This window comes from Penicillium brevicompactum (genome assembly GCF_028827555.1).
Source record: "Penicillium brevicompactum strain IBT 35665 chromosome Unknown utg000005l_segment0_segment0, whole genome shotgun sequence".
NCBI lineage: Eukaryota > Fungi > Ascomycota > Eurotiomycetes > Eurotiales > Aspergillaceae > Penicillium > Penicillium brevicompactum.
The window spans coordinates 5,575,938-5,603,269 of record NW_026623208.1 but is presented as its reverse complement, the minus strand read 5'-3'; the positions used below and the strand labels follow the sequence as shown (position 1 = coordinate 5,603,269).

Sequence of the window (27,332 nt, the reverse complement as noted above, 5' to 3'; positions counted from 1 at the left end):
GGTATACTTTGATGCTTAAGTTAATGTTCAATTAATATAAAACAAAATCACTCTCCCCATTATTTGCTCATTTCCCCACTTCCAAGTTTACCTTCCATTGCTCCCCCCCTCGTTCTCTTCTTGTTGACCATAAGCTAAGAAGACTCTAGTTGTTTCTTCAGCAATCTGCTTTGCGGTGGCCTTTCCCACCGGAAACAGTATTGCCCCTTCTCTAGTGCAATGCGTCTCGTACGTGGACCAGTTCTCCAACAAGTTTCCCCTTCCGCCGTCCAACCCAACTCAAATGGCACGCTGTATTCTGGAGGGTCTGGAAGAGCTGGCCATGTAAGCTTTTTGGGCGCTTTGAAGTATTGTGCTTTGTCTTGTCTCGTCGCTATCCATTCATTCAAAAAATTGCGGAATTTCGATACATCAGAATCGAGTTCACGACGGCAAGTCCATTCAATATCCCGTACCATGTCGATATTGCGTTCCCAGTGGGGAATGCTTGTGAAGTGGGTATCGTTGGTAATGATCTCGTATAGCGTGAACACAACACCAGAGAGATCATCTCGATTATCCAGTAGATAATCTTCCCCATTGGCGGCCCAATCGAAGTCGAACAAAATTATCTTTTCTGTTTCAGGGTCGACAAGCAAGTTCCGTGGCGCAATGTCTTGGTGCATAATTCCCAATTCAAAGTTCAAATAATCCACAAGCTGTGTAAGTTGCTGTAACCATTCAAATCGAAAGGGTCTTTTTTGATTAGCGTCAGCAAGTGTTCCACCCGAGATGTATTTTGTTGTGAATCCGATCACGCGAGATCCCACGTCCCCGAGAACCACGCGATCAAATGGTATTATATTAGGATGAGGCGGCAATTTGCTGAGCATGTTTATCTCCTTCCAAGCCATATGTAGCCTTCGAGGCATATCCAACGGGTTGAATTTAAATGCGAAGCTCTGACCATCGACGGATGCAGGTGTTTGATCATTGTAAGACACAAGGTCAACACCCGGTCCAAGCCGGTCAAGCTCTGAAAGTTGAGAGAAGAGGACGGTAGGGCAATCCACAAGCGATGGACACAATGACAAGGGAAGATAACCGATAAAGCCCGAATCGTCATCTTCTGGGTCTGTCGAGACCCCAGTAAGAAGGCCATCATCATTGAATGAAATCGCGCAGACTTCTGGAGCGATGTAGTCTGCTAATGGCGGAAGAATCGTGGTCTCAACATCCTCTTCGGGCGGAAAAAGTTTCACGGTTCCCTTGAGCCTGATCAATCGGAGTTGATCCCAATCCCAGACGTCGGCGTAGGCTTTGGAATCAGGGCCCCTTGGGCAACGGAAGGATACTCCCATGGAGAAAAATCTATCTTCTGGATCAATCATGGTCAGAACCTTGGAAGAATGAGAGCAGGCTGTGGATCAATATCAATCGCATCAGTGGATCACTAGTGGACATTGTGGGGTTTTTGTTTATCATATCTTGTGGATGCGGTGTAAAACAGCAGAACACATCTAGATTCGAGAGTTGAGGACTCGAGGCATTTCAAGCCTTCCAGGGTTAATTGGTTGTTGGTTTCCTGGAGCGATCAATCGAGCCCCTGGAAGCGCCTATGGCATTCTATAATTTTAGAAGAGAGTAGTGGGAGATGGTGCGTGGTCCCGCCCGGCGCTTGGATGTGTCATTCAAATCGCTACTCGTGAACAGTGGAAAGATGGAGGGTTGATTACTTCAGGCTGACTCTTGTTTGATGGAAATCAACAACAGGCTGTGACTGATTGAGAGTTAGTGTCTCGGTACTAGCAAGCTGCACGGTGGTTGACTGAACGTCTTCGCTGGGATGTTGCCCACACAGGGCTCATCCAGAGTTTGCTAGCGTAGCACTTTCAATCAGAGCGAGTAGATAGTCTGTGACAGATGCCAGCTGCACACGGTGTGTGTGAGACTGAAGATATCACAGACTCAATTCTCGGGACTAAAAGAAAGGTCGAAGCATACGGTAGGTGACATAATTTGTCACATGTCCAGATGCTTATATAAATACGGAGCATCTCAGGGCTCACCGTGGAAAGCATCTAAGCAAAACAGCCGTAGACATTGTCTAGTGCTGTCCTCCATCCACCTCGGCCTTGCAAAGTACCTATCATCCATCCACAGATCTTTTTATCAAACTATCTAGCAATTCATTTTGTATTCTACTATCTTGTCTCCTTCGACACCTTCGGTCAGAATGTCCGACATTGCACCTGAGGATATGGGGTCAGATGTCGAAAAGCGACGAGTCAACAATTCCAGCAACCCTAACGACTGCTTCTGCGGGTGGTATATTTACTATTCAAGTGTCTGCAACCGTGAATACCAGAAACTACCAATTCACTGTGGTGCTAAGCCCACCAAGCCCACCAAGTCGGGAAAGCCTGGAAAAGGTAGCTTCTGCTCCACTCCAGCCCCGCGTAATATCATCTCCGCAGTGAGAGTTAATGACAAGTGTGATGCATGTTGATTTTTGGTGAGTGAAGGCCTCCTATCAAACTTACGAGGGTCATACTGATACTATTATCGTAGCACTGATTCAACCTCCCAAGATTATCACGCAGACCAGATAGCTATGATACTCATTGTTGGTGGTGCCTAAGGGACAGCGGTTTCGTGGGGCTGGATGGGCGATTGGAGACATAGCTAACGCACCGGCGGAGTACAGTTCAGTGACACTTTTGTGCAGAGTAGAAATAGCCAAGTCAGCTGTATGTATCTGCATTGCTACATCTATACATAATCGATTGTGGTGACGACAGGTAGAGATGGCAACGCAGTTAGAAAATAGTTCACTCAATGCAGCTAGTTATCAGAGTCCGTGGGTACCCGATCTATCATGCCGCAGGCTGATAGTCGTATATCAAGAGAGCTTCTCTCTCGCTCACTCTCGCTCACTCTCTACTTCTTCTCCCCGTCTCCCACAATACATACGTCTTTACACTCTCCTGTTTCTCCGTCGGAGCCTCAAATCTACTAGATAAACGTAGAACGATCCGTTCGCCCGAAGTTACCATGTCTTTCCTCTGACTATCAGGACTTGTCGCGATAGACTACACTCTGAGAAGCGAGGGGATAGCTTGCGCAGGATTTCAATAGAGCTGGGTTGATGTCTGGGCTCTACTCTGATCTAGTCTTATTCTTGCCGCGGTGCCTCTGAGTCGATGTAAAGGCAGTATCTCATCCAGAGAAAAACCATGGCTGAGCTCAGGGATCTGACATCGGCCGCCCGAGGCATATCACCGCTCAAATTTGATGCTTAGGAAATTCAACTTGACCGGTAATGCATATGTAGTAATCCAAATTCGGCGGGACTAGCGTCCCAGGGCGCACAAAGCCAGAGACACAAAGCAGACTCGTCTATGCGGTGTGCTCGCACCCCCTATTCTGTACATATTGGATCTAACGAGTCAATGGACAGCTCAGTACCTACTCCGTACCCCCGCCTGGATATCCACTTAGTACCATATCCCACCCGTAATGCGTTGTTTATCTCTAATATAAAAATCCAAGGTTGTCGGCCGACAGTAGGGTTGAAATCGAAAGTATGTATGACTACGGAGTACTCCGTATCGGTAGGGAGATGACCACCCGCACTCAAATTTCCACAACGCTGCGCTTCCACAATAGCCTGCAAGTATGTATCTTGTAGTTACTCAGGGACCAGGGTACCCACAGCTTGGCGATGCAACTACTGTGCATACTACGGAGTAGCTCCGTTGTACTTACTTATTCCGTACTGTAATGTATATAAACTTTGCCGCAGTGGATGTATCTCGGCAGTCCTTGCTTGGCTGTAGACTCAGCGGTGATATCTGGAGTAGTATGCTAGACATCCATATCCTTATGGCTGGAGTGCGGAGTCTTCCGCACGGGTGCGTTGGCACAAAAGTTGTTGCAGCAACGGCGGCAAGCCTTACTGCAAAGTGCATATTCCATATATGTATGTAGTCTTATACAGGGCTGTGCCGTTCATGCATATAAACAAAAATTCTCTTGGGGCCGGGAACTGAATGCAGCCATTTGTTTGGGTACCCAGCAACTAAGGCGCTGTGACCCGAGCCATATTTGCCAAGGACTCTCAGAGGTTCATATTCCTCAAAGACGGAATCTTCTAGTAATTTAACTCTATTTCATTGGCAGAGTGACCCAGGCCTTTTGTTTTCCAAGCCTCAAAGTTTCGAGGTCCAAGTGTAAGCACGAGCCTGTTATATGCTGTGGGGGCTATTTGATAACAGTATATGATACAAAGTAAGTGTATTGTATGTAGTACTTCAAGGTCATCTCACTCCGTCTGAGTTCCCGCTTTAGGGTATGTATTGTATAGTACTCTATACCAGGCTGTAACTACTGAGCCATGGGCTTTACTCGTACTCCGTACTCCGTAAGCTAAGGACCTCGCGCGGATAATCTTGATCACAGGATCACCCTCCTAGAGCCAAGGTGAGTAGCAAACCACAATCATTACTTGGTTTGTTTGGTTTGAAAAGAAAAATCATATGTCAACTCAGAATATGCTATATCAGGACTTACATGTGAAAGTACAAACACAGACTTTGTGCGTTTAGTTAGTCCACAAGGGTCCATTGTTATTCGGCACGTTGTCCACATGGCACGTTGTGGATATGGGCCACCTAAGCAGTAACGCCTTTTTTACTGCATATACGGACCCTCCGAGATTTGAGTGAAATCGACGGGCCATAGTGGGATCTAAAAGGTCTGGACCGAACCCTTAGACATGCCGCCTGAATATGGGAGCACTTGTAAACATCGGTCAAGCATGCTCATTGTGTACTGATAACCCAAAAGAGCTCTGGGACTAGTGGATCGAATCATATCCGGTACAAGCACTTCCCATCAAGATGAATACATCATATATAGCCTGGATCCATGGTACCAACAGAATGTAACCAAGGTCTGTTCTTCAGCAGGATATTGATATGAACCTGATATACGGAGTACAATGTCTTGTATTGCCCTAGCTGATCACAACCGCACTTGATTCTTTCATGAACGGATCCACTAATCCACTCCCGTCACCGATAATGAGCCGACGATTCAGTTCCATGACTGGAAGTGCTCCGGAGTACAACTTTGTAGCCCTGTGGCCTTCTACATGTACATACATAGGCAATCCTACTATGTACAAAGTACTTCGTACAAGTTCTCCTTAAGGAATACTTACGGAATATACATGTAGAGTAACCTCGGAGTCATACTGCTTAATACAGATTGAGAGTACTCGTACAATGCCTTAGGACAGTGTTCGGTGACCCCGGTACAGAATGTACAAGTACATACAACCAGACGGATGAGCGGTGAAATGAAGTTGCTATGGTGATCGATTAATCACCGCTCGTGAACGATTCATCTTACATATGCTACGCTATACAGCTACTTTGCCTGCTTTTGGTTTACTTCCCCGGATAGTCCGACAGAAATTACAAGTACCCCAAAGGAGTAGCATCACGGGCCTTCCAATTCGTGCTGCTTTCAGCTGCCTCTTTCTTTCGCCAAGGAGGAACCCGATTTCATTCATTTCATTCAGCTCCATGTGGATCCAACAGATGGGGCAGACCCAGCCCGGTGGAATCGGGCTGTACAAGTACGAGTTCATACAATGGACATATGCAGGAACAGATCGGCACGGCCCAAAGCTTCACGAACTGGAAATCTGAAGCTTCCATTATGGAATGACTAAAAATTCCATGCCTTGAAGATGGTTTGAAAATATGTTAGGGTCTCAAACTTGGGCAGAGGGTTAGTAAATAAAATAAAGAAGACTAGGGCAATAATTGTCAATTGATACGTAGACTTCGTCTCAATGCGGTTAGGGCGCATCGCACATCGCCTGCCCTTGGCATTGGGACGTATCTACTATTAGAACCAAGACGGCAATAGATCGATCCGAAAGGGTACACACTGGAGGCTAATTTCGGCCTATCATGAAAGGTATAGAGATAATGATAGTCCTCTCGGCAGAAGAGGATCCACGGGGAATGACCGAAGTCCCGCCGATCGACAGAGCTCTGTTCTGCCTAACCGCAGTGAGGATAAATTTGTGCTTTCGACAAGTACGGAGTACAATTATTTATAACGTATCAATCAGATAGATCATCCAAGACATTTCCACAGCGAGTCTACCCACAATTGAATCTTCAACATGTGAATTTTCTTGCACATTGAAGCGTACAAAATACACGGCACCGGGTGACCGGCAAAAGTGTTGATAATTCAACCAAAATACGATGATGTAGGTGGCCCCTAAGCTTTTGGCAACCAGATCTTGGACCCCAAGTACCGACGGTGGCTGACCACGGGGATTGCAGCGGATCAGTCCGACCGGGTTAAGTTTAACTATGTCCGCGTTAAGCTGTGAATCGATTCCGATCGACCAATGGGACCCATATCCGCAACCATTCAGCTGGCCCAGATAGAAGGTGGGTCAATGTTTATGTGGAGGCGTCAACAGAGCCAAGTGCCTCTCACAAAGACACTAGGCAACTTTGCCGTCCACATGGGTAAACAAGTGGGGGCATCTCGTTAATAGACGACTTTGATTCGCCGTAATGTTCCGCACTATTGGATTTAGCTTCTCATCGATGAACCCTTACGGCAATTGGATCGTCAATCGTCCCCTGAGTGTGTTGTGGTCGTGCAGATCATTCTCTATTCTTCGCGGGGTGTCCACTTCAATTTCCTTTGAAATTACTTGTACGGAGAACGGAGTACAGAACGGAAAAGAAAAAAAGAGGAAAAGCAGGAATATCAAAATAATAAGAACGGAGAACGCGGGATTTCCCTCACATAAGAAGTAGAAGTAATGTACATCATCCCCTGTGAAAAGTGGGTTGTGTAAGGGGCGCTGTCATGACCATTTGAAACGCCTGACACATCTCTTAACGGAGATAGAACCTTGGTCCCTGAGAATTGCCCCAAAAACAAATTTTATGGTTAATTTCTGGCTTTCCACCCACGACTGCCGCGGAGGTGCTCGGGGGGGCGCTTGCTATCAGTCTAATCTAACACCGTTTAGGCATAGGGTACGATCTAGGATAAAATAAACCTCGATATGCCTTGTGCCCCAAACATCAGCATGCAGATCTTAATATGAAAGAGCTTGCGCCGTAGAGTAGCCGGCAAGGCCCGGATTTACTTTCCGGGACGATTGAGTGGGAAAGGGTGCTGCTATGACGAGTTGATCGATCATTCCAAGGACGATGATCTGGAAATCCTGTTTCTACGATTTGATTAGAGTACGTCTTGAGGCAGTTGTAGGACTACTCTGTGTATACAAGGTTCTTCGTGAACAAAGCTGGCCTAACGGTAAGTGTCAACGTGGATCAGGAGTACGGAGAAGAGCCCCATATATTCTAATGGCTCGTACATGACAGTCTACAGGCGCTTGTGCCTTGTTCTGGACGTTTCCGTGGCGTTGAAATCTCGCCATAATGGAGCAATAGGTTCCACTCGAAGAGTTCTGTAATTTCGAGGACCCTTACGCGCAGTATGTATGCCCTATTGGGGTTGCGCTAACTATGGAGCGGACCCGCCAGCTAGGATACGACTACTGCCCCCCATTACTCCGTACATACACCAAGAAAGACATGAAACTTTTTGAAAAGGAGCAGGGGTTAAATGAGATCGTACCTGTAGATCCTCACTCTTGTATAAATAAGTCTTCCTGCTGCAGCCCCGTCTAACTTTTCTTCTTTCTCCAAGCCTCTCACTTCAGTCATTCTTTAATCAAACTCCAGTCACTCTTTACAGTTTCTATATACCCTAATTCAAGATGAAGGCCTCTTTCGTTGCTGCCCTCGCCGCTCTGGCTGGCTCTGCTTTCGCTGCCCCCACCAACCCCATTGAGGGCCTCGCTAAGACCCTCAAGATTGGCAACCTTTTTGAGGAGCTTCACCTCGAGCAGCTCCCCGTTGTCTCCCAGATCGCCGATCTCCCCAAGGCCCTCGCTGGTTCCGCCACCTCCAGCGCCGCTTCCGCTGCCTCCAGCGTGCCCGCCATCCAGAACGGTCACATTGTCCAGAACCTTGGCCCCCAGCTTGACAACATCCTGACCGTTGTCGGCCCCGATGCCACCACTCTGCTCATTGAGCTCTCCCCCGAGGTCTCTGCCCTCGTCTCCGGCCTTGGTCTCGGTGGCCTCGCCGCTCCCCTCGGTTCCATTGTTGCCTCTGCCTCCGGTCTCGGTGGTCTCGTCACTGGCCTCGGCCCCGTTGTTGACAACCTCGTCACCGTTGTCGGTGCTGATGTCGGTGCTCTCCTGATCTCTCTCTCCGCCCCCGTTGCTGGTCTCGTCTCCGGTCTTGGTCTCCCCTCCGTCGGCACCCCCGTCGGTACCGTCGTTGCTGTCCTCGGCAAGAACGTCAAGCGCGGTGAGATCGTCCAGGACGTTGCCCCCAAGGTCAAGAGCACCCTCACCGTCACCGGTGCCAACGCCAAGCAGCTCCTCATCGAGCTCTCTCCCCCCGTTGCCGCTCTCGTCTCCGGCCTTGGCCTCGGCTCCATTGCCGGCCCCGTTGGCTCCATCGTCGCTGAGGCCTCCTCCGTCGGTGACCTCCTCAAGGACGTCTCCGAGCCCGTTGAGAACCTCCTCCAGATCACCGGCACTGACGGCAAGCACCTCCTCCTCAAGCTCTCTCCCTCCGTCGTTGCCCTCGTTTCTGGCCTCGGTCTCCCCTCCGTCGGCACCCCCGTTGGTGCCGTCGTTGACACCGTCGCCAACAACGTCCTGTAAATTATTTCTTGAATGTGATTCCCCACTCTAGATAAACACATTGTTTGTCAGAGAGCCATTCATGATATGCAGCGCAGGGTAGCGTGTTGGGATCCTTCTTCCTGACATTATTCGGCGCACATGTCGCATGTGAAGGCGCCTTTTGTGCATAGTACCTTGAAGATATTCTTCGCCTTCCACACTTAACGTTGTTTCTCTTCCTTGGTCAATGACATTATTCATTTCTAATGTAATATATTGTCATAAAAGCTTATTAATCTGATTTACGACTTCTTACCTTGATTCTATCTCTGATTATATTTCCCTCGTGACCTTGTAAACACTCAAGACTTGAATCCCGGACATTTGAACAATATCTGAGATTCAACTGAGATTTCACTTCTGTGGGAAGTCCAAGTGGGCATCCTCGCCTCGTCTCGATGGTCTGCGAAGAGGCGGGTGTTACCTCGTCTTGTAGGTCATTCAAATCCATGGAGCAGGCACACGACAAGATGGTTTCTAGGTATGTAACTGGTGGCCACTTTTTTCGGTCCGCATGTTCGCTTCGCTACCTTGATGGTGCCCAGTACGGAGTTCCTACACCAGTGCTGCAACGACTTGCGAGACGAATGGAATAGAAACTATGCCACGCACTGCCCAGGTGACCGAGTTATCAATAGTGGGCGTCCCAAGGTAAGGGGTAGGTGGTTATATATCATGAAACCGAGATGCCGAAGAGTGTCTGAGAAAGCAAAAAAGCTCTCTACGAGGAAGCAAAAGTAAGAAACGATGGTTCATTGTGGAAGGATCTCTGGCGCATTAAATGCCCGCAAAACGGGCGCGCAAACCAGAAGCAATCGCTGTCGCTTTCGCGAAGCAACAGCGCAAACGCGCTCTGTTGCACGAAGCAGCAGCAGCAATTGCAGGGATTCCAAGGTTGCTTGCCCAACAGTGTCTTCACAGGTTTTCTGTAGATATACCCTGTGGTATCGTTCATCTCCTTGAACCTCATCCATGGATGTCTATACCCACATGGCCATTTTCCAAGGTTACCTTGCTCTTGTTCTTTCCTATCTCCCCTGCTGGGGTGATCGAACGGATTCCAAACTTGGAAGGTTCCTCTTTCCAATGACGCCTGCAAGCTAGAACAATATATATAGAGTATTCTCGTGGGCGAACATATCAAACTCTCAGCTCAGGTGTTGGTGGTTGCCCACCTGGGCAGGCTTCCAAGGTCGTGATGTGGATTCAAGGTCATATGGAGGACTTCTGAGTTCTAGCATAGCCTGAGGTACTATTGAGCGCTTTCTTATACCGGGACTTTGGAAATACTACCCAAGCAAAGACTTCCGAGGTTGAGCTCCAGCTTCCACTATGCAAGTTCCAAGGCTTGCGTCTGGTCATACAAGGATATACTATCTGGTGAGCGACATCGATGGATGTCTTTTCACAACTCTTGAACTAGGAACTAAGTACCTCGCCCCGAGGTCTGGCGTTCGCCTGGGCAGTCACCACAACTCAGAGTAAGATGCCCAAATTGCCCAGGTGTATTTCATGTGTGCCGGAAAATCGTCGTTCATGTGACCTTCACCTGATGTTCCAGAGTTGGTGGTTAATTTTCAGCCACCATGCTCGATGCAGGGCCCCGGCAAGCCACCCGACGACGCTGCAAGGTTTCAACCGTGATGTCGGGACCCTACCCGAAGCTTCGGCCCTTCCAAGGTTGACACTGCTTTGACTCTTGAGTGAGCAACGAGTGATGATTCGCGACATCCATGGATTTTAAAAGACGGCTATAGTGGCACCATTGGCCTGACTCCAGGTGTTCCTCAGGCCAGCTTTTCATGATATGATGATATGATGGTCTCTGTTGCGAGGTCCGAGGCCTTCTAGGGCTCACCGGGACTGGTCTCAGAGTTTGCTGTGATCAAATACTCATTGACATGCCAAGGTTTCCCATAACTAAGTCAATTGAGTTTAATGAGTAATCAAGGCCAAAAAGACGCGTGTGACCCCCGGTTCAAACTTTGGAATCCCATGCTCGGCGACTTTTCTCTCCCAGCCGCCCCTGTGGCTTGGCTGGCCCAAGCTTTGCATCGATAGCATATCGCCAAACATCCTGCAAATCTCAGAAAGCGCTTTATTTCAACTGCGTACGAATTACCTAGGTATTCCTTCAATCCTAAATCATGGATACTGCTACGGAGTACTGTGAGATGCACTGTGCTGCAGTGGCATCAGAGGTTAGGACAGGTCTCAGCCCTGGAGGTGGCTTGCACTTCTTGCAATATCAGTCGTCAGCGTCTCGGCATACATGCTACCCAATCTGTCTAGGTCAAGCTGCAAGCCTCGAAAGGGCCGGGGAAGGAGGCTCAGAGTCTATTCCCATTTAGGCAAGCGCACACGACCAGTCAGAGCAGAAGCAGCAGACACAAAAATCAACAAGAAACGGATCCCCCCGGATCACTTCGCATCAAGTACGGAGTACACAGCGTGGAAGAAGTCACACCTCACTGCTATGGACTTGTTTGCCGAGACTCGCGTGAAACAGTCGATAGACTAGGATGTCATGCCTCAGGCTTTTAAATACGACCAATCAGCAATGAGGGCTTAACAAGAACTAACGTATCTCGGACTAGCGTTGTGACTGGGGTCCATTAAGCAGCTTCCGCAAATAGAGTAGTGCACCGAGATTAGAAACGGAGATTAGTAAAGATCAAAATTTGCCTCCAGAGGTTCTTATCTCTCGATCGCAATTTCCAGCACATGAACCACGGATTCCGATCTGCACCCAAAATTGGAGATTGTACCATTCGAATAGGTAAAAGCTTAGACGCATTCGGATTATGTACCTTGACATGCTTATCTGAGCCGTTTAAATGGAGTTCAATGGAGGGGGCAATAGCGTTTTGCCCAGCACGCGAGGCCGGGAGCTTGAGGGACGAGCGTCCTATCAGCAGTTTGCCCGAACCCGCACCTTCGAGTCTCCAACGTGCCCCATTTAAATTCCGATGGATACGCCAATGGAGATCTCTCCATATCAACTGCATGGAGAAGGCCATCTTTGGCTTTCTCCGCCACTGCCTTTTTGCCTTATCTCTGCCGAGTCCTCATTACACTTTAGATTTCTCCTCAATCCTTCCTGACATCCTTGTACATACCCTTCTCCTGACCCCCCATGGGTGTCCTTTAGTTCTCCCACACTACCCTTCGCACCTTCGGCAATGTCCACATGTCGAGCGCCGACCTCTCCGGCAGCACTTTCAGCCTCGCTGATCGCTCTCCCGATGGCCGATTCGCAGAACGCACCATAGTCGCCTGTCTCATAGGTATTGCCTGGTACAATGCCTTGGAATTGATCGTTCTGTGTTTCACCACCTTCAAGCGATATGGCGGGTGCTACTTCTGGTGCCTTCTCATCTCCTCTTTCAGCATCATCCCATTCGGCCTGGGCTACCTCCTTATCATCTACAATATCTACTCCAATCTATTCCCAGTAGCGATGGAACTGGTCGCCTGGGTGGGAATGGTAACAGGTCAATCGCTAGTCCTCTGGTCTCGACTCCATCTCGTCTGCCACAACCCCAACGTCCTTCGCGCCACTCTCGCCATGATTATCATCGACGCTATCATCTTCCATGTCCCAGGCTCCGTTCTCGAACTGGGTAGCCACTCGAACAAATCTGACCTCTTCAATACCGGGTTCAATATCTTCGAGCGCATTCAGTTGGTCGGTTTCTCAATACAAGAGATCATCCTCTCCATCATCTACGCCTGGGAAGGCGTGAGACTTTTAAACCTTCGCCCAAGAGGCCATTACAGAGGCACTCTGGTCCAGCTTTTGATCGTGAACATTGTCATGATTCTGATGGACGCGGCCGTTATCGGAGTTCAGTACTCTGGCCTTTTTGACATCCATGTCACCCTGAAAGCCTTGGTCTACAGCATCAAGCTCAAGCTGGAATACGCTATACTGGGCAAATTGGTCGACATCACCGAGATTGGGGGCAGCAATTCGGCCCCCACAGATCTCTCGGACTTTGTGGATCTTTCCTTCCATACCAATGGAACACCACAACCCGACATAGACGAGGCCAGATTTGCAGATACCTTAGAGAATGGCACTCGGACGCGAGTGCGAGTCTCCTCGAAAGGATCGTCCACTAATCCTCTCACACGGACTCTCTCTGCCGCGCCAACGCCGAGTTCCACCAATTCGGAAGTTTCACGATCTCACATGTAAATAATGATTCTTTTAAATTTTTTGTCCAAGTACTTAGCGCAACTTCTTACTATAATGAACAAACTTCTAACTACGAATATCCGAATATGCGAACATCCGAATGTCTTACCTTGAAAATGAGGGGAGATGCAGCTTCCCCTCACCCCTGATCCCAATCGTCGGAGCTCGCCGTGAACCTCACCCAAGCACTGTACATAAACCCTCAATCGCGCATCCACTCAACAATCCCGAGAGTCCAGGATTAGAGATCACTCGCATTGTCAGAGATCAGCCAACAAGGATAGCCAAAATGACCAAAGCTCTACACCCCCTCACAGGCCCCCAGCTCACGGCCGCAGCCACCGCAGCCCTAAAGCAACAATCCGAAGCTCAAGACATCCACAAGAAGCGCCCCTTCTCCGCAATTCTCCTTGCACCAGATAACGAAACCATCCTCCTGAGCTCGAACTCCCTCTCCCACGTCCGACACGCAGAGAGCGAACTCGCGCGCAACGCAGCAGACAACTACGACTGGACCTACCTATCGCGCTGCACGCTTGTATCGACCTGGGAGCCGTGCGCGATGTGCGCAGGTGCCATTTACTGGGCCCACATCGGACGTCTTGTATATCTTGCTTCGGAGAAGGCGTTGCAGGATGTTATAGGTGTCGGGAACGAAGAGAATTTGACGTTGGATTTGCCTTGTCGGATGGTTTTCGAGAAGGGTCAATTTGAGGTTGAGGTTGTGGGGCCGCTTGTTGATGGTGGGTGGGAAGAGAAGGTTGTTGCTGATAGTAGACGGTACTGGGGGTAGGGTCTTGTGAGGTGGTTTGGGTTCGCGTGTGGTTCTGAGGGTGTTTGGGTTAGTTGTAGGGGTAGCTTGTTTTTAGCCCTAGAAAGGGCGTATGAGTCGTAGCTGGGGTTGGACTGCAGAATAGGGGGCTCGAGGATGCGTGGTTCTAAAGCTATGCGCGGTGTCTCGGTATCGCATACGGAGTATGCAAGGCACGAAACGGAGTGTTCGTATTGATGATCTCGATAGAGTACGGAGTAGAGATGATATGACTAAGAGATCGAATTGCCCGGTTGACTCGTATTGGAAACTCTGTGAGTATCCATGGATACTGGCCTTGGGGTAGGCACATGATGGCTGTCGCGTGGGATGACAATAATGAAAGTCAATTTCTTGAGACTCGAGCCAAACAGAGAAGAGACCTGAGACCCGGAATCAGGTTCGCGTTTGGAGGACGAATTAGATGAGCAGGAAGAAAGATCCCCTGGGAATTCCCTGATTTGGAGGCGCGATGAAGCGCACGTGGTATTAAAAGGATACCGATGAAAACAATAGAACCGATCAAGCTCGATTCAAAGTTAACATAAACGCAGAGAGGGTGGGAACGGAAATGGAGAACGCTAAGCCGAACGCGGCAAGGAATGGGGTATTAATTAGCGTGCACAGCCTCCAGCCACCCCTTTTTCCTTTGAGGGTGGCTGAATGCGAAAGCGAGAGCTTACTCCTCACTAGCTCAAGAGCTCGAAATGTTTGAGATAAATTTCTGTATGAGTTGGCATCCATGACTCCGTACTCCGTTCATGAGCAATCCATTGACAAAGTACTGCTCCCCTGCATAAACCTTGAAAGCATTGCGTGTCGCTATGTCATCTATCTTCTGTGGGAAATAAAAGTCTAACTGTAAGATCAAACCATTGACGTCAAGGTGAGCAGACTTTGATTATCAAGGTCCACAATTGATGGAGCATGATGATGGAGCGCGTGTGCCAAGAGTCTCGATCTCATCAACTTGGTAGATCGCAGGATTATTGGACCTTGATTTGAGAATGGAGTCATATATGGAGCAGCTGCAGCTAGTGCTTAAAATATTGTAGCAGCCTTATGGATGGAGCCCATTGCACACCTGTACATAACAGGAGTTGGGGCCCAACCATCAACAGAACACAAGTGTACTCCGTACTACCAATATACTACTCAGTAGCAGATTCTATGAGCAATTGAAGCAGTCTGAGCGCCTTGGGAGGAATTCCGTGAGCAAACAGGGAGCTGCTTTCCAGTGCCACGACACAATGACGTCAGCTGTCGATCATACAAGCACCCGCTTTGGGTAAAGTACCCAGGGGCCTTGGATACCTGTATACTGCCTGTACATCACACTGAAACCCAAGTACCCTGTATCCCCATGGTACGCGTTAGGAGCTAGCACTGTGGATTCCCCTTAGCTCATCATGGCGCTATGCTCCCGCCCCTTATATTCCGTCATCCCTTCACTTCTCGAGGTGTTCCCATTTTTCCCTTCATTCTAGTGATACCCCCTTGCTTTGTACACCTCTCAGGGAAAAAATAATTCCTAATACCTGGTTTGTGCTGTTTGTCCGGCCTGCAAACTCTTACTGACCTGTGCTTAGTCTATACATAATACCTATTGCTTTTGACTTTCCCTTGACACACATTACTTCATCATGTCGAAGGCCGTGAATGTTCCCACTGATACCAAGCAAAAGGAGAAGGTATGGAGCTCAATGCGCCAATTGAGGAAAGAGTACTGACCAGTCCCCAGGATATCAACCAGAAGCTCCAATTCTTCGGTATCTTCCATGGTAAGCCAAGCCTGACATCACCGCATTGACCTCGCTAACTCTTGCGACAGCTTTCAAGAACAGCAAGCTTCCCTCAGTTCGTCTCACGGTTTCGCTCTATATCGCGCTGCGCTAACCTGGTCTTCGACCTACAGAACAAGCAATGCGACATTGCCCTAAACACCGCCTTGAACTCCAAGGCCCTCTCATCGCCCCCTAATGAGCTCTCCGCCGATGGAAAGACCCTTGTGGCCGACTTGCGCAATGTCATTGACGCCGCTAAGAAGATGCTGCTGGTGAAGAACGAGGGTGAACTCATCCAAGACTTCGTCTGGCAAGCTCAGAAGATCACCACTGGTGATGCTAAGCGCCCCGACCTCCCTGTCGACAAGGAAGCTGGCAAGCAGGATGCCAGCAAGGCCGCTGAGGGCCTGAAGACCCTGGGTACATTGATGATCACCAATGGAGAGTTCCGCAAGCTTTGTAAGTTTGATAATGTAATCGGCGCGCATGCACCTCTAACATTCTACAGTGAGCGACGCCGCCACCCTCGGAAAGGATATCGCAGCAGATGCCTCCCAGAAGGCCGCCAACCAAGTGCGCCCTTCAGAGGAGGATCTTGCGCAGATCGACCAGGCCGCAGAGGATAATGTCTGGCACGAGAAGCCCAACATCAACAAGGACGACTTGAAGTCCAAGTTCAAGCGTAACAAGGCTGTATGTTTTACTCATATATTCGCAAACGGACAAGCACTTACATTATTGCAGGACAAGGAGAGCATTGCCTCTGCCTCTATTGCCGAGAACCAGTCTACTGTGGAGTCTACAACTTCGACCAAGAGCAAGACCAAGGAATACGCCGACAAGACCAAGAACTATCTTGCCGAGAAGGTTCCCAAGGAGCGTCGCGAGCAGACCATCTGGCGTCTGAAGAAGATGATCATCGAGATCCAGGGCCACGCTGATTGTAAGCTTACCAAATCCATTTTGTGATGCACGCCACTAACACCTTGCAGACCAGCAAGCCGTCGAGACCTTGCTGAACATGGCTGAGCAGTACGCTGGCCACACCAAGGATGTCTCTAAGCAGGGTGGCACCGCCGCTCGTGATGTCATCAAGACCGACAGCGTGCAGGCCGTCCAGCACAACTTGCGCACTCTGATTGAGCGTTTCGCCAACAACACCTCCCTGGACAGCTTCTTTGAGTCGCTGAACACCATCTACCACGATGCTGAGAAGGACCCTGAACTTCGCAACTGGTTCAAGAACGTTGACACCCTGATCCGCAAGTCTCTGCGTGAGCAGGGCTTCATCATGGAAGACGAGTGCAACCGCCAGTGGAACGAGCTCTACGACAAGGGTCGCTACCTTCTGCGCGAGCGCTACCGTGGTCACTCCGACCGCATCGTCGACGAGGTCAAGTTCCTCGCCGACCAGTTCGAGAGAGACACCCAGAACAAGGCCCTTGCCGACGCCTTCCAGAAGCTGTTCAAGGACCTCGGCCACGACAGCAATGGCAAGGCCACATTCAAGCCCGAGCTTCTCAAGGATCTCCGCGACGTCATTCTGCCTGCCATCTTCGAGAACGTTCGCTACGTTCCTATCCCCCGTATCGAGGTATCTGACCCTATGGTCGATGTTGTGGTCGAGAACCTCACCATTGAGAGCGACAACCTGATGCCCAATGTTGTTGAATTCGGCAGCGACAACTACTTCCGCTGGGGCCGCAAGAAGATCACCAACAAGCGTGACAACAAGATCATGATCGCCATGTCCGGCATTCAGGCCGATCTCCGTGACGTCAGCTACTATATCAAGAAGAAGGAGGGCTTCCCCTCCATCACTGACCGTGGTGTCATGGACATCTTGCTTGGTGGCGAGGGTCTCAGCGTCAAGATCGCCGCTTCTACCGCCCAAAAGGGTGACAAGGAGCACTTTGTCAAGCTTGACAAGGTCAACGTCGGTATCAAGAACATGGACATAAAGCTGAAGAAGTCCAGCCACAAGCTCCTGTTCAACACCTTCAAGCCCATGCTCTTCCGTGTTGTCCGCCCCGCCCTGCAAAAGGTCGTCGAAGGCCAGATCCGCGAGGCGTTCAAGAAGGGTGACCTCTTCGCCAACGAGATCCACACCGAGGCCAAGCGCGCCCAAGAGGCTGCCCGCGAGGACCCCGAGAACGCCCCCACAATCTTCGCCCGCTACTCCGACGCCATCCGTGCTCGCACCCAGGCTCAGGCCAAGGAGGCCGAGAACGCCGTCAAGCGCGACACCAAGGTCCAGACTGTCATGACCCTCCACGATTCGATCTTCCCCGACATCGAGCTTCCCGGCGGCGTGTCCAGCAAGGCTACCGAGTACGCCGACCTGGCCGCCAAGGGCGAGCGCTGGGAGTCCCCCATCTTCAGCCTCGGCAGCGCCTCCGAGTCCACTGATATCCCCTCCGCTGGCAAGATCACCAACAAGCCCCACGGCGCTAGCACCAACGGTGCCGGTGCTGCTGGTGTAGCTTCCGCCGCCGGATCCTCTGGCGACGCCACTGCCGCCGCTGCCGGTGTCACCAGCCCCACCAACGGCGCTCGCGGTTTCTCCGACGAGGTCGACAAGGCCTTCGTCAACGGCAAGGCCCCTCAACTCGGTGACGCTGTTAAGAACATCACCAACGGCACCCACGCCACTAACGCCACCACTGCCGTCTAAACTAGACTATTGTGGTCTCAATCCTAATGACATTCGTGTGACGTCATTTTCTTTTGTCTTTGTTTGATGAGTGTTCAATCTTTATGACGCTCTTGGGTCTTATTTGTGTTTCTGTGATTTTTCGTTATGATTTCCCCTTGTGCACTTCACTTCGGACATCTTCTTGTACGAGTATCGATTATCGATTACGGTAGCCTAATACATAATGCCACCGCTGAACGCGTTGAAAACAAATCCTCAATTGTACCATCTAGAGTTGAATAACCACGGGACATGTCTATCTCGACCCCCAGCGCTTAACCGCCGATGAGATATTAAAGTTACTCAAAAGTTCCGGAACCACGAGGTCAGAAAAATAAGGTTAAATGTCATTCAAAGTCGTCTATAAACGGAAATTAAGACCCAACCACTGTACAAGAGTCCAGGGAAGATAAAATCTCCACACATTTTGTTATCCGTCTCGCTTTCGTATAAAAATTTTCGTCACAGTCCAGAATCAGATACTCTTACATCTGATCAAAGTACTTCTGCCACCCAAGTTCGCGCATCTTGGTTCCCTTCAGCTCCATGTTCTCAGCACGGGCAGCCTCAGCGTAAGCCTCGACCTTGCGCTGGATATAGGGGTCGAAAGATCCGAGCACGCGGGCAGCGAGAAGGGCAGCATTGATGCTGTTGTTGATGCCGACTGTTGCGACGGGAACGCCTGGTTCGAGTTAGTTTTGTCTTGGGTTGAAATGGATTTTTTGGAACGGGTTGTAGTTACGTACCACGAGGCATCTGCACAATGCTGTACAGACTGTCGACGCCGTCGAGAACGCTACCCTTGACGGGCACGCCGATCACGGGGAGGGCAGTGTGCGCAGCTGCCATACCGGGCAGGTGGGCGGCACCACCAGCGGCGGCGATGATGACCTTGATACCGCGGGACGCAGCCTTGGCAGCGTACTCGGCCATGTAGTCGGGTGTACGGTGAGCGGAGGTGATTTCGACCTCGGGCTCGAGGCCGAAGTAGTCGCGCAGCAGCTTGAGACCAGGGACCAGGGTCTTCAGATCACTGTCGGAGCCCATGACAACACCGATGGAGGGGGCGGGCTTAGTGGGACCAGAAGGCGCGGCCTCGGTCTTGATGTCGGAGCGCTGAGCGCGCATCTCGTCGACGACGTCGATGAGGGGCTGGATCATGGTCTCGGCCTCGTGCATAGTAGCAGCGGTGACGGTGACGTGGCCCATTTTGCGGCCGGGTTTGGCGTCGCCCTTGCTGTAGAGGTGGATGCTGGCGTTGGGGATGGAGAGGGCGGCTTCGGTGGCCTTCAGGTGGGAGTCTGGGGTTGCGCCACCGATGATGTTGAGCATGATCGAGGGCTGGAGGAGCTCGAGACTCTTGGGGGGAATGGGGAGGTCGAGGATGGCGCGGATGTGGCTGTCAAATTGGGACAGAGCACAGCCTTCGATGGTCCAGTGGCCGGAGTTGTGGATTCGGCTTGCGAGTTCGCAGAGCATCAGGCTGTTGTCTTCCAGGAGGAACATCTCCACTCCGAAGGCACCCTTGCCTTCGAAGGCAGAGACGGCTTTGCGGGCGAGCGCTTGCGCCTTCTGGTTGATGGCGTCGGACACGTTGCGGGCAGGTGCGTACACTGTCTTGCAAATAGAGTCCTCTTGGACAGTCTCGACGGTAGGGTAGGAGAGAACATCGTCCTTGGTCTTGATGACCATGACGGCGAGTTCCTATATAACCATGTCAGTCACTTGTGGCATCGTGCCCAAATGCGGGCAACTAACCATCTTGAAGTAGGCCCACTTCTCGGCGTAGAGAGGGCGGTCCTTGAGAGCCTCAAGGGCCTCGGGGATGTCTGCCTTGGAGTTGACACGGAAGTTTCCTTGTACATTATAAGTATAAGATTATACTTCGTTGAGGTTATCCATGACTCACCGCGTCCGTCATATGCCATAGTCTTCGACTTCAGCATCATGGGGTAGCCCAACTGCTCGCCAACCTGGGCCAATTCCTCGGGTGTGTTGTTCTGCAACTCTCGGTGGTCGGCCATGGGGATTCCATATTTGCGGAGGTGCTCCTTCTGGTTGAACTTGTTCTGGATTGTACGGATAGCCTGCCAGCTGGGCTCGACCCGCACGTTCGACGCAACCTCCTCGAGGGCGTAGGTGTCCACATGTTCAATTTCCGCGGTGATGACATCGCAAGATTCAGCCAGCTTGCGCACGGATTCGCGTTCCTTGAAGGAGCCGGTCACATGGCCGTCGTGGGCACTGATCTGCTTGGCGGGAGAGTTCTCGACGTCGAGCACGTTGGCTTGGATGTTCAATCGGTTGGCGGACTCAACGAGCATGCGGCCCAACTGACCACCACCGAGGATTCCAACCTTGGGCGTGTTCCACATAATGTCGGATCGAAGGATTATATGACTCAATTGTTCAGGATATGCAAAAGAGAGATCGACGGTGCCCCTCAGCTCCGAAAATTCGCGGAGAGTCACGTGCCACTATCGATAAGCTCGGGCCAATCACCGTTGACACCGCCACAGTACCTTGTCGCAGCTTCGACCTCGTTTGCTTCTCAAGCACAGCTGACTGGAAAATGTCTCTGGGTGAGTTTCCCATAGTGGTCGCAGAATATGAGTTGCTGTGTGTATAGTCTGCTGACACCAATATTCTAGATGAGGAAGCTCTCCAAACAGCCGCCAATGGCGGCTCGATCGAGTTGTATGTGAACATGTGGATGCGTGATCCCTTATCAGACTGACGCGGCCATACAGGGAGAGATGGAGTGGCATGGCTACAGCGATGACCGAGCGATTAGAACACGTGCGCGACATACCCTTGATCCCCGTGTTTCAACCATCTAACAAATGACTCCAGATCGTGTACAATGTGTTCCCCATGCCCCAAGTGCGCCCCGAACCGCTGGGGCTTCAATCCTTCTTCAACGCTTCTCAAGAGAACAACACTGCCCCCGATAGCAGTAACAAAGAAAACGATGCGCCTGCACATCCCGGGACCGCATCCCAAGCAGTGGAACCTGGCTCTCCAACAGCCGAGCGCGTGCCAGACTCGCAGCCCCAAGCATCTAGCCAGAGCACAGATACCCTCCCGCCCCCGCTAGCTCTACTTTTGAACGCGATTCGCTCATCTATCCATTCCTTCTTCACGGACAAACCTCCGCACACCATACAGAGACTCGCGGAGCTGATTCTTTACCCCACAAAGCACTACAAGACATTACCGGCATACCTACGTGCCGTGGACCGGGTCACATCTGTCACAAGTTCTGCAGACATCTTCCCCTTCCAGACTCCAGCTTCCGAGAATGCCCAGACCAACGGTATCGCGCACCCTGGGAAGAGCAGTGTCTACATGGCTCCAGACTACTTACAAGGCCTTGGAAGCGATGAGTCTTTGGGTGGGGCACTACTCACCCCAATCCCATGGTTATCGAATGCTTCATTTGACGGCGACGATGAGGAATTAAACGGAGATGCAAACGTACTAAGCGAAAGTATCTACACCCTTTACCTGTTCTTTTGTTCCTGTTTCACTAACTTCAATAACCAGCCACTGAAGAACCTCTGCCCATCAAGTCGGAAGAATCTACAGATTCAGTGGCTGCTCCACTACCCGAGACTGAAGATGGAGCTACTACTGCTTCACCAGAGCCATCCGATGAGGTGCCTCATGCGCGAGGCCCCATCGTCCTCGGGGTCGAAGACATGGGTCTGCAAGACGGGAAGGGTGTAGAGATGAGCCTTGGTACCGACAGCACTGATGATGTCCCTGCCGCAGTGGCAGCAACGCCGACATCGGAGGAAGTGACCAAGATTGACTCGAGCTTGGACAAAGATGGTGACGGTGACATTGTCCTCGAAGACACCAAAGCTAAGGAGGAACCCAAGGACGAAGACGCAGCTACAAACCCCACAGAAGAGGACTCCAAGTCCGAATCAGTGGGTCAATCATCTCAAGCGCCGGACGCGAAGAAGGAAACATGAGCGATTTATTGGATTCTTTATTTGAGATTTCCTTTCTTGAGATTTTCAGTTGGTATTATCCTGGCTTCTAGTATCATGAGTGACGACCTACAAGATTTTCTCAATTGTCTATGAACAGCTGGCTCAGTGCCTTTGTTATTCAACAAATGTTTGACAACTTTATAACCGATTCGAGAGTGCCATTGACGTCAATAAACGGCGTTATACTTTGGATCTGACAGCATCGTAATCTTCGTTACTTTTACCAAACTATCTTTGGTTCTAGTACAATTTATTCTGCTTATAAGGCCTTCGCCAGAAAGACGAGGGGTTCCAAGGTTGGACCTGTGAGGGAGTAGTATCATGTTTTGTTCTAATTCTAATATAATACAAAGTATGTAAACAGCCCTGAATGGGTGGGACTTAAAACGCTACTAACACAGGCTTAATCAACCTTGGAAATGCCCTCCTGGCTGCCCTGCTGATCTATCCCATTGAACATCTGGATCATACGAGACGCGGCATCTTCACCCCAAAACATTTCGATGTCTTCGAGGCAACGCAGGATACATACCCGGGCCCGGGGAAGCATCTCAGCTTCATATGCAACGACAGCCCGGGCGAGGGCCGCCTCTTGAGCTTCAGAAGATTCAAGCTCGGCCTTATCCCCGCCAAGCTCTCTCACGACGCTGTCAAATAGCACCAACGCATCATACATGGCCTGATTGACGCCTTCACCATTTGGAATGGAGATATGTGCAGCGTCGCCCAGCAATGTCGCGCCCTGAGCAGATACCCATCGACTTGAAGCCTGGTCTCCCTCACCTGTCACAGGCAAGAAAACATCCGAATCCATGTGATAAAGAGGCCAAGCCCGCCATGGCCCCTCGGCGTATTCAATGAAGGCCCGAAGATCTGGGGCCCAGTCGGCAAAATATCCACCAGGTCCAAGCATTGCAGCACGCGCTTTGGTCATATCAGTGACATCAGCTTCTCCGCCAGGGCGGGTTACCGTTTCGGGTGCAACAAGGCCCATGTATACGCGATATGATCGATCGCCCATTTGCTGCACGACGAGGTTCGTCTTGGCCCCAGTGGCCATAGAATTTCCAGCGCCTACCATGTCGAGGGCTGCTTTGTACTTCGGATTGTCGTGCGATAGATGGCCCTCGATGAATATCATGCCCGAATACTGCGGCTTGGCTGATGTGATCTGGAAGGGAAGTCAGCGAACATTTCCAACACATGTAATTCCAAATTGATGCTGACTATTTGGCGCAGCTGGCTCCATGCTCCATCGGCACCAACTATGAGGCCGAAACCACTCTCGGTTGTGCCATCAGAAAAGCGCAAGACCCAGCTCGGGGCTCCAGACTTCTTGCCGCTATTCTCAACAGAACAGAGAATCTTGCCCCAGCGAATCCGGTGTTCGGGGATAGAGTCAAGCAGCATCTGCCGAAGCTGCAGCCGGTCAATCTCCGGGGCATCACGGGTCTCGCCAAAGGTAGTGCGGTGATTGCCCTGGAAGTCCTGAACGGTCATTGTCATTGCATCGCGGCGGGCTACCTTTTCGAATTCTGCAGATAATCCCGCGCGACGCAGTGCTTCCTGACCTGTTCCGAAGTGTAGGTCTAAAGTGCCACCTTGGAAACGGGGTGTTGGCTCTGATGATACCTCTCGTTCGAACACGACGTAGTCGATACCGGCCGTCTCGAGAAGACGTGCGAATGTTAGCCCGCATGGGCCTCCGCCAACGATGGCGATAGGATCAAGCTTTGAGTGAGGCATCGATATAAAAAGAGGTAGAAGGTTTTGTGAAGAGATGAAACTGGGAAATGATTTAGGAAAAGTAGGCTGGAGTGTGGTTCTTATAGTTGCGAGCCAACAACAGGACAAGAGGCAAAACAATACAGCTCCACTCTGGCAAACTATTCATTTGAGAAACTTAGTATTCAAAAATTTGTAGTTTTCGGTCCCGATTAACTGCCAAACATCTATGGAATACTGGCTAGCAAGACTGGATTTTCAGGAATGTGGTACCCTCGGTCCCGAACACGTGTCTCGGTCCCGAGCCTCCCGCAGGCCCTAACTTGAACTTCAACTTCAACCCTGTCGGTAGGATACTGAACCAGAAGGGATCGAAAAGTTTGAATTGGATTTTTCTCCCCTTGAAAAGCCTGGAAAAAAGAGTTGCCATGTAGAATAACCAACTGGACCAGCTATAAAAGCTGTAAACTACAACGGCCTTCATCGAACGACAATCAACCTTGAAATTACGGACTGATGATGTGATAATTTTCATATCAGAGAAATGCCTACAGGGAGCCATTTTGATGATATGACATAGCCAATTGACCGTGATCATAGGGGCAGGCATCTGAGGCCCAACTGACGACAGGGCTGCTACTGAGATAAGCAACAAACGCTGAGAAACAATAGATTCAGACTATCAAAACAAAACCCAACCAACCAGGGAGAAGACGAAAGAGAGAGAGAGAGAGAGGGAGAGAAATATGGCTGTGTCGCGTACTAGCGGCGGCGGTTGACACGTGCGAGCTTGGTGAGTCGCGACGGAGGAGGGAACAGTTCCGGGACTGTGCTGGGTAGAGCCCCAGTGCTCCATGGTTGCCTCAAGTCCGGCAACCTCGGAGACGACACGCTCCATTCAATGCTGAAGTGCCGTTATCCTCTCGGTGGTCTTTGCTCGATCAACCATCTCCAGGAAAACCGATTCAGTGTGGTTTTGGGGGGAATCGGCATTATGTTCGAGATGAGAAGCTGATTGGACAAACCAGCGACCCATGTCTCCGCGAGACATCCGTCAAGCTCTCCAACAATATCTCTGCGGAGCGCTTCTACTGCATCCGCATATTGGGAGAGTGACTGCCGTCCCTGTGCAAGCCTTTGTTTTTGGGTAGACCTCTCCCCTGAGTGTCTGGCGGGCTTTGATTTGGAAGAGCGAGATCCATGGCGGTCTTGAGAGTGCCTGTATGTAAAAGAAAGGAAAGTGAAGTAAGAAAGCCGAATAATCCGTGACAAGGTGGTGACCTGCGATTGGCGGCTGGAGTCCGGTTTGAATCTCCTGTCGGTCTCCTGCGTGAAGGGGTGGAAGTCATTGAGGATTTTTGGGTAGAGATTCTGGACGACGAACTCCCTGGCTGCGCCTCTCAAGTGTCGCAGCAGGGTCTCGATTTCAACGGCCGAAGGTTTTGGCGAGATGCCCGGAAGAGCATGGCGCCGCGCAGTCTCTCACGCACTTGCACCACGTACTGGTCAAGGCGAACGTCGAGTCTTTTGGCCAACTCGGCCAGAGAAGGAGGTGTTTGACCTTTCGATCACGAAAGTATCATGCTGGACAGAGATGTCAGTCACTAAATCTGTATAGGTGGATTGAAGAGAGCGCACTTGATTAGATGAGGCATGCTTATGAAGCTGCCGTGTGGATTTTTCCATCTTGTCCGTGGGCGGGACGTTAGATCGATGAAGAGGCAGGAAGGTCCAAAGGGTGAGAAATTCTGGCTCATGTGAAGTGAGAAAAGAAATTGGAAGATGAAGTGAGCTAAGAGATGAATGAGTTATGGGTTTGATTTGACATCATCCGGACCTACGTGAGAGGCTGTTGAGTACCTCAAGGGGGTTTGATACTATATGTGCTACTTTACAACACTTGGAAAATGGAAAGACGTTTCTGCTGCATCCGCAGATTGGAGAGAGGCTGCCGTCTCTGGACAAGCCGAACAATCCGTGCAAGGGTGACGAGTTACGATGGGCGGCTAGAGCTCGCCTTGAACATCTTGTCTAGAAGCCTGAGGACAAATGTTATCATATCATATGATCAACAAAATCAACACAATGATCCGATATGACAACTCAATTAGCTGGTCAACTTGATATTCCCCGTCACAGCTTTCAGCTTATTAGGGCTTTTATTGGGTGACAATGGACTATGGAACGGGCTGATGGTTTGATAATATCCAATTTAGTAACCAAATGAGCCCGTGAATAGCATATCGCAAAATTAAGAGGGAAGAGAAAATGTTGACCCTGACCTATGTGCTAAAGCGCAGACAAACGAAAAACAGTCTTCACGGCCAACGTGGTGACCCCTGCCGCTGGTATGAAGCGGTTTGTTTGCAGCTATCGGCGATAGTTGTCGACCTGCTTCAGCTTTCTGAGCTGCTCTTCGCAGTCTCTGGCTTGTTTCTCTAGCCTCGCAATGCAGCTCCCCATGGAAGAGGTAATCTGTCTCGAATTTCGTGGGCCGAAGTTCCATCGTGCCATAGTTCGGTCGAGCTCAGCAACTTCGGAGCGAACACGTTCCATGTGATCTTTGAGCGTGATCACTTTCCCCATGACCCTTGCTCGAGCCGTCATCTCGAGCAGAGGTGATTTAAACTGCTCGATGGAAGGGATCGGTGTGATCATTTTGACCAGGCTCTGGTCAGACAGCCCTGCGACCCATGTTTGGGCGAGGATTCTTTCATACTCTCCAACCATACCCCTTCGAAGCCTCTCGCCTGTGTCAGCATATTCAGAGACGGTCTGGTATCCTTGTTCAAGCCGAAGAATACGAGACAAGAGGGTAAGTTGACATTCCCGGTCTTGTTTCCGCCGGAACCTAGCATTGACTAACCGGGTGAACTCGGTGAAGTTATCGAGCACTTTTGGTCTGTGGCGGTCCATTATGTAGTCCTTGACGGCATCACGAAAATGTCTCATGAGCGTGGCAAATTCCGTCGAACGGCATTGGTAATAGAGCGAAGAGCTCGTGCTCTTCAGCTCATTGCGTACGTTTACGACGTACTCATCGAGAGAAATGTTGAGTTTCTGCAACGCCCGATCGGACGATGAGGTGATTGATAATTCGTCTGTGGCACGATCAAGCTGGACCGGGATGTTAGTCACTTAATCAGCACAGGAAGAATAAGAAGGGCGCACTTCATCAAATGATTCTGACCAGCGTATGGTAGCAATTTGGTTGTGGCGTCGGCGTGATGAGTCGCCCATCTTGTCTGAGGTTTGCGTGATAGAGGGAGGGGAGGAAGTTCTAGAATGTGAGGAAGTTTGGTGTTTATGAGGTGAGCAAAGAAT

General features: G+C 50.5%; 10 protein-coding genes across 10 annotated transcripts; 6 read left to right on the top strand and 4 right to left on the bottom strand.

Moving 5' to 3' along the window:
• Positions 1-134: 134 nt before the first annotated feature.
• N7506_007996 (uncharacterized protein) lies at positions 135-1,370 on the bottom strand (the record flags this gene model as incomplete). Its single annotated transcript, XM_056957289.1, has 1 exon — positions 135-1,370. One exon carries the CDS (start codon positions 1,368-1,370, stop codon positions 135-137), a length of 1,236 nt encoding a protein of 411 aa, XP_056811623.1.
• Positions 1,371-2,215: 845 nt separating this feature from the next.
• Positions 2,216-2,620, top strand: N7506_007995 (uncharacterized protein; the record flags this gene model as incomplete). Its single annotated transcript, XM_056957288.1, has 2 exons — positions 2,216-2,455; positions 2,588-2,620. The coding sequence occupies 2 exons, from the start codon at positions 2,216-2,218 to the stop codon at positions 2,618-2,620; spliced, it is 273 nt and encodes a 90-aa protein (XP_056811622.1).
• Positions 2,621-7,810: 5,190 nt separating this feature from the next.
• On the top strand, positions 7,811-8,770 carry N7506_007994 (uncharacterized protein; the record flags this gene model as incomplete). Its single annotated transcript, XM_056957287.1, has 1 exon — positions 7,811-8,770. One exon carries the CDS (start codon positions 7,811-7,813, stop codon positions 8,768-8,770), a length of 960 nt encoding a protein of 319 aa, XP_056811621.1.
• Positions 8,771-11,981: 3,211 nt separating this feature from the next.
• N7506_007993 (uncharacterized protein) lies at positions 11,982-12,992 on the top strand (the record flags this gene model as incomplete). The annotated part of the gene is made up of 1 exon (XM_056957286.1): positions 11,982-12,992. The coding sequence occupies one exon, from the start codon at positions 11,982-11,984 to the stop codon at positions 12,990-12,992; it is 1,011 nt and encodes a 336-aa protein (XP_056811620.1).
• Positions 12,993-13,281: 289 nt separating this feature from the next.
• On the top strand, positions 13,282-13,785 carry N7506_007992 (nucleoside deaminase; the record flags this gene model as incomplete). The annotated part of the gene is made up of 1 exon (XM_056957285.1): positions 13,282-13,785. One exon carries the CDS (start codon positions 13,282-13,284, stop codon positions 13,783-13,785), a length of 504 nt encoding a protein of 167 aa, XP_056811619.1.
• A 1,661-nt stretch (positions 13,786-15,446) lies between these two features.
• On the top strand, positions 15,447-18,261 carry N7506_007991 (uncharacterized protein; the record flags this gene model as incomplete). Its single annotated transcript, XM_056957284.1, has 7 exons — positions 15,447-15,494; positions 15,545-15,584; positions 15,635-15,660; positions 15,719-16,046; positions 16,096-16,280; positions 16,332-16,530; positions 16,580-18,261. 7 exons carry the CDS (start codon positions 15,447-15,449, stop codon positions 18,259-18,261), a joined length of 2,508 nt encoding a protein of 835 aa, XP_056811618.1.
• Positions 18,262-18,767: 506 nt separating this feature from the next.
• Positions 18,768-20,657, bottom strand: N7506_007990 (phosphoribosylaminoimidazole carboxylase ADE2; the record flags this gene model as incomplete). Its single annotated transcript, XM_056957283.1, has 4 exons — positions 18,768-18,964; positions 19,029-19,986; positions 20,041-20,138; positions 20,192-20,657. 4 exons carry the CDS (start codon positions 20,655-20,657, stop codon positions 18,768-18,770), a joined length of 1,719 nt encoding a protein of 572 aa, XP_056811617.1.
• A 197-nt stretch (positions 20,658-20,854) lies between these two features.
• N7506_007989 (uncharacterized protein) lies at positions 20,855-22,262 on the top strand (the record flags this gene model as incomplete). Its single annotated transcript, XM_056957282.1, has 5 exons — positions 20,855-20,864; positions 20,934-20,979; positions 21,033-21,081; positions 21,136-21,772; positions 21,829-22,262. The coding sequence occupies 5 exons, from the start codon at positions 20,855-20,857 to the stop codon at positions 22,260-22,262; spliced, it is 1,176 nt and encodes a 391-aa protein (XP_056811616.1).
• A 424-nt stretch (positions 22,263-22,686) lies between these two features.
• On the bottom strand, positions 22,687-24,029 carry N7506_007988 (FAD-dependent oxidoreductase; the record flags this gene model as incomplete). Its single annotated transcript, XM_056957281.1, has 2 exons — positions 22,687-23,454; positions 23,511-24,029. 2 exons carry the CDS (start codon positions 24,027-24,029, stop codon positions 22,687-22,689), a joined length of 1,287 nt encoding a protein of 428 aa, XP_056811615.1.
• Positions 24,030-26,378: 2,349 nt separating this feature from the next.
• Positions 26,379-27,248, bottom strand: N7506_007987 (uncharacterized protein; the record flags this gene model as incomplete). Its single annotated transcript, XM_056957280.1, has 2 exons — positions 26,379-27,125; positions 27,180-27,248. The coding sequence occupies 2 exons, from the start codon at positions 27,246-27,248 to the stop codon at positions 26,379-26,381; spliced, it is 816 nt and encodes a 271-aa protein (XP_056811614.1).
• Positions 27,249-27,332: the final 84 nt, after the last annotated feature.